The sequence below is a fragment of the Cydia amplana genome, chromosome 24 (assembly GCF_948474715.1).
Source record: "Cydia amplana chromosome 24, ilCydAmpl1.1, whole genome shotgun sequence".
In the NCBI taxonomy this organism is placed as follows: Eukaryota; Metazoa; Arthropoda; class Insecta; order Lepidoptera; family Tortricidae; genus Cydia; species Cydia amplana.
The window spans coordinates 1,471,058-1,476,700 of NC_086092.1; the positions used below are offsets into that span (position 1 = coordinate 1,471,058).

Sequence of the window (5,643 nt, forward strand, 5' to 3'; positions counted from 1 at the left end):
ATGTTAAAAAATAGCGTTACGCCCCCGACACATTTCTAAAATGCCCCATTCCATCAATTTGAATATTCCCGGACAGGCATTTCTGTGTTTCATTGTAACGTTTGATGGACATCAGTGAAAGCGGTTATACCATGTGTTTATATTGTGGCATTGTTTTTCTCAATGGTACTTTATCTCGGCTTGACAGGGATGTAGAGAGCTAGATGTGTCACGGATCAAAACTTGAGAAATAATCTGATGTATAATTTTCCGTTGAGTTACAAACTCGTACTTTTTTAAGGACGACGGGGCGACTGGGTAGCCTAGAGGTCCAGGGTTTTAGACGCGTATCACGCGTAAGCTGAAGACGCAGTTTCGAATCCTGCCACTACCACTAGAGGGCTTGGTCACTTTTTATTTAGTACAGTCGAATGTAAAAATATTGGTGCACACATCATACTCAAAAATTTGTCCCATAAGCACTTAATGTCAGCGAATTAAGAACTATTTATTTGTGAATAAATTATATGCACCGATATTTTTACACTTGACTGTACGTATGACATCTATTTGCTCTAAGATTAACTGAAAGAGATCCCTTAAAGGGATACGTTCGCCTTTTTTTGTACAATAAAGTGTTTTACCACTATAATATAGGTAGGTACTACTACTATTTCAGTTTATACCAAAAAAATTGTCATAAATTTAATTTTTGGTACAAGCTTTTATCGCTGACTGTACTTTTCTTTCCACAGGCAACGAATACTCATCGAGACATTCTAAAAACCCCAAACATATACTGGGTCAACCAAATATTGTCAGTAAATAGGAACAAAAAAAACTATACTCATCCTTTTCTTTTGAGTGCTAGTACTAGTGTTAGACAAAGATAGTATGATTATCTCTGCCTATGTTTGAAATCAAACAGACCTTTGACACACTATAATTAGGTTGTCCTGTTTTATCACAGAGTTCATATATATACCTTCTGTCTCCATCATCAGATCAGCTCGATGGTACCATAATATTGCATTGTCACCTACATACCTATGTATGCAAATTTTCAGCTTCATTGGAAGTCACTCGGGAAGTGGGTCAAATTTAACTTGCAAGATTTGACCCGTACAAACATAACTACATACATAGGTACATTGCAAGTTAAATGAAAGCTTGTAATAATAAAAACTTCTACATTGCTAATATTAGTAGATTCCGTGTCTCTTCCAGCCTCAAACCTATATCCACGCCCAACAATAACTCGGGACATGCCCAGACAATAGCCGATTACTTTTAGTGCTCATTGTGCCCGTCCGCGCTTATTTACGCTCACTTACGCTTGCCTACGCTCACTTACGCTTATCGCCGGAACGAGCCGTTGTCAAAGGGAATATTAGTAGGAGCGCTGTTTGAATGTAGGCTGAATAGTTGCTCACTTGTATTGTAAAGCTTGCAATCCGGAGGTCGCGGGTTCACACCCCGGCTCGTACCAATGAGTTTTTCGGAACTTATGTACGAAATATCATTTGATATTTTACCAGTCGTTTTTCGGTGAAGGAAAACATCGTGAGGAAACCGGACTAATCTCAATGCCTAGTTTACCCTCTGGGTTGGAAGGTCAGATGGCAGTCGCTTTCGTAAAAACTAGTGCTTATGCCAATTACTGGGATTAGTTGCCAAGCGGACCCCAGGCAAAATGCCGGGACAACGCGAAGATGGCGGTATATGATCTTGACGTCTTTCGGAAATAAAGGTTGAACACGCCAAAACTGGGGCATGTACAATCGACTATTGCTATGCAAATAATAGAGATATACAAACTTTTATGGCACCTACTTGGTCACAAGACACTGGCCTATAATGTTATCAAGTTTTTTTAAATTATGTTTATTCGTTGTCAAAATGTCGAGCAAACAACATCAACAACGCGAGCGAATTTTGCACGAATACGTAGAAAATTCATTACTGAGCTACAGAGATATCGCGAAACGACTGAAATGTCCTCAATCTACGGTTTGTCGCGTATTAAAAAAGTTCCGTGCGCACCTAACAATAGATCGGAAGCCAGGAAGTGGAGGCGTGCAGGGTGTCAAGAATAAAAAAAAGGACGAGAAGGTGGTGAACATGTTTGCCTCAAATCCTAAGATTTCGTCTCGCGATGTTGCTAAAAAAGTTAAAATGTCTCAGTCCTATGTTCAAAAAGTGAAACGTAGGGCTGGCCTAAGGAGTTATAAGGCCCAGGCAGCACCAGATCGAGACTCGAAACAGAACTCATCCGCGAAGAAACGGTCTCGAAAACTTTATGAGAATTTCATAACCAAATTTGCATGCGTCGTCATGGACGACGAAACATACATAAAAGGTGACTTTAAACAAATTCCTGGGCAAGAGTTCTATACCAGCCTAAGTAGAGTAGACGCCCCTGAAGAGTGTAAATTAAAAAAACGTTCGAAATTTCCAAAAAAGTACCTGCTTTGGCAAGCAATATGTAGCTGTGGGAAAAGAAGTCGGCCGTTTATTACTACCGGGACAATAAACGGCGATATTTATAGAAAAGAGTGTTTGCAGAAACGTTTGCTACCTTTCATAAGAAAGCATGACTCACCACCTTTGTTTTGGCCAGATTTAGCCAGTTGCCACTACTCAAAACCAGTGATGGAATGGTATGCTGCAAATGGGATCGTGGTGGTACCAAAAGTGTGCAACCCCCCAAATAGTCCGGAACTGCGGCCCGTTGAAGAGTACTGGAGTATTATGAAGGGAATTTTAAAAAAGAAAGGCGGCGGAGTAAAATCGGTCCCTGAACTACAAAAGATGTGGACATGGGCGTCAAGACAGTGTTCTATTAACATGGTGCAAAGTCTTATGAGCCGTGTACGTAGGAAAGTTAGAAAAATGGCTTACTGTGTAGACCAAATCTAAAATATGGAATGTTATTTTAAACAGCGTTAAATATGCTATTAAATGTGTAAAACATAATATACTTTTTCACTTTTATTATAATTTTGTACTACATTTTGTGTGCCCCAGTTTTGGCGTGTTCAACCTTTAGGTGTCCTAATATTGTCATAGACCGAGACACGTGGAAGAAAGAGTAGGAGGCCTTTGCCCAGCAGTGGGACACAAAAGGCTAACAAACAACTAATAACCAATAAACTTGTATATTTTTCCAAAAACTGTATAACACCATTATTTAAGAAGCTATTTAATATTTAAAAAGCATTCAATTACTTTTTCGGTTGACACGCAGGCAAAGGTTTCGTAGGCGGAGGTATTTTAGGCATATCCCTCTCACAGGGTACTCTGTCTCTCATTAACCAATCAGTTCTAAAATAGAAGTTGTATAACGGCACAAATGCCTTCCCAAGCATATACAGAACTGTCCTGGTGGCTTCATCCGTCTCTGTAGGAAAGCATATAGATCCAGTCACGAATAGGAGCGCACTAGATAGAAATATACGCCGTAGAACATGTTTTCCTTTTATGAAACCAGCCACACCAGCAGTACCCACTAAAGCCATTCTCTGATTAATATTATCCGGAGATCTAGCTTTGTCCAATAATTTCTTCTCTGCTGATCTATAATCTCTAGAGATTTCTCTGTAAGTATCCTTAATTTCGTTAGTAGCTGTGTTGATAATTCCTGATACTTGCTTGCGGTATTCCGTTACTGTTGGTAGGAGATATTCGTGGGTTACTTTCCGGTCTGGGCATTTGATTTTGTCGTTCTCAAACTCTTTCCAACGATTATGAGGGCAGTCGTAAATGGGTAGATCTTTGTATTTCATCGGTGGAGGTTTTTTAGGAGTGTCGACTTTTGCAGCCGCATTGACTGTTGGTATAAAACAATATTTAGCGGTTTTTAAAACAGTTTTAATAGCTATACCGCTTATTTTTCCAGCAATATATAGGTTTTTGTTTCTTTCTAGATTCACTTGATCATCTTCCTTGAAATATTTAACCTTGCTATGATTTTCTGATATTTTTTGCATTTTAATGCTGTTTTATTATAAAAAAAGTGCGGAAATGATAATGTCAATGAATGACAGACGCATGACAGATGATCCACAGTCTTTGTGAATAATATGGCATGAAAAGATGGCAAACTTTTTAGAGTCTGTGCGGAAAAAGAAGAGTAGTGGAATGTATGGGGCCCAATACAATCCACGACTCTTCTCATATATATATTATACTACTCTTTGCTTTTCTCTTTTCGCACAGACTCTACTCGTTGTCAAAAGCTATGAAAACTTTCTCGTACAATTCCCTATTTAATAGTAATTACTTAATTGTAGGTTCTGTTCGGAAAAAGAAGACTCGGGAAATGTATAAAAACCTCACCACATTCCATGAACATTCCACCACTCTTCTTTTTGCGCACAGACTCTATTTAGAAAGTAACGTACAGTCAGCTGCAGAGATAGTTGACCCCCCTGCAAACAATTTTTAAGCAGGAGGGTCAGTTATCTCTGCAGCTGACTGTACATAAGTTAGAAAAGTAAGTCCTCGCATCGTCTAAAGGAGCCCTAGCTCTATGTCTGTATGTTGCCTCTTCATCCATAAACCGCTGAACATGTCAAGATGAAACATGGTATGCTGAAGATAGTTTAAATTGAGTCCCGTGGGAAGGACAGAACATTAAAATCATCACCCGGACGAAGTTCCAATAGGGATCGAGTATACCTAATATAAAATAAGTTAAGTTAATGTACATATATGTTTTTAGTTTAAGGATAATCATATTGTGTGCCCTTACAGGGTGTCATGTACCTACCGCTTTATACTTGTAACACCTTACTGAATTATGAACATGGCTACAATGAAATAAAGAATAAAGAATAAAGTATTACTGCAATGTTTTGCCGCCAGATTGCAGCACTAGCGACGTAAGTATACCATAGAGTAACTTATACATACTGTACCTTAAACTGTTTTTTTGACATGTTTTCACAGATAATCAACTGATCTAGGCGGTTTGTTTACAAAGGGTCTACCGGGAAACGCGAAATCGAAACTCTGCTATCTGCCTCTTTATCGCTCGAATATGCAAGAGTGATTTGGTTAGATAACAAAATTTCGACTCTCTCGTTTGCGTTAGACCCTTAGTGGCGCCCCTTAGGCAGACTTTCGCGTAATATTCCCTATTAACTACAAATTTAACAAACATTTTCTAACTCTATTAAGAGTATGTGTGGAAAGAGAAGAGTCGTGGAATGTTAAGGGAGCCCATGAGCCCATACATTCTACAACTCTTTTCTTTTTGCACAGACTCTAACTACCTATCATGTAACAAATAGTAAATAAGCAAAACGCATGAAATCACAAGTCATTTATTTGAAACCAAAAGAAATTTATTTTTCGCGCGGACTCTTACAAAAATCTTGACTCGCATTTCGTTCGTCCGGAGGTTTGCTGTCTGTCATAAAATAATACCCGTTCATCACTGCTCTTCCAGCCGAATAGGAAAGCTTTCTAATGGTCGCATCAGTTTCCTTTGGAAAACAAAGCATCCCTGTACAAGCAAGACCGCAAGCGGCCCGAAAAAATCTCGCAGGTAGACCACCAGGCCATATATAACCCAGCATACCCGCACTTGCCACTATCTGTACTCTTCTATTATAATTATCTTCATCTCTACAATATTTTATCATCTTTTCTCCACTTGTA

The 5,643-nt window shown here is 38.9% G+C and overlaps 1 protein-coding gene across 1 annotated transcript; it reads right to left on the bottom strand.

Annotated features, from left to right (window-relative positions):
- Positions 1-3,203: 3,203 nt before the first annotated feature.
- On the bottom strand, positions 3,204-3,986 carry LOC134659296 (uncharacterized). Its single transcript, XM_063514948.1, has one exon. The coding sequence runs from the start codon at positions 3,966-3,968 to the stop codon at positions 3,204-3,206; it is 765 nt and encodes a 254-aa protein (XP_063371018.1). The 5' UTR covers positions 3,969-3,986.
- Between the last annotated feature and the right edge of the window lie 1,657 nt (positions 3,987-5,643).

What these genes read in the sequence shown, in the direction of transcription:
- LOC134659296 (XM_063514948.1), bottom strand. Translation starts at nt 3,968, where the DNA reads ATGCAAAAAATATCAGAAAATCATAGCAAGGTTAAATATTTCAAGGAA.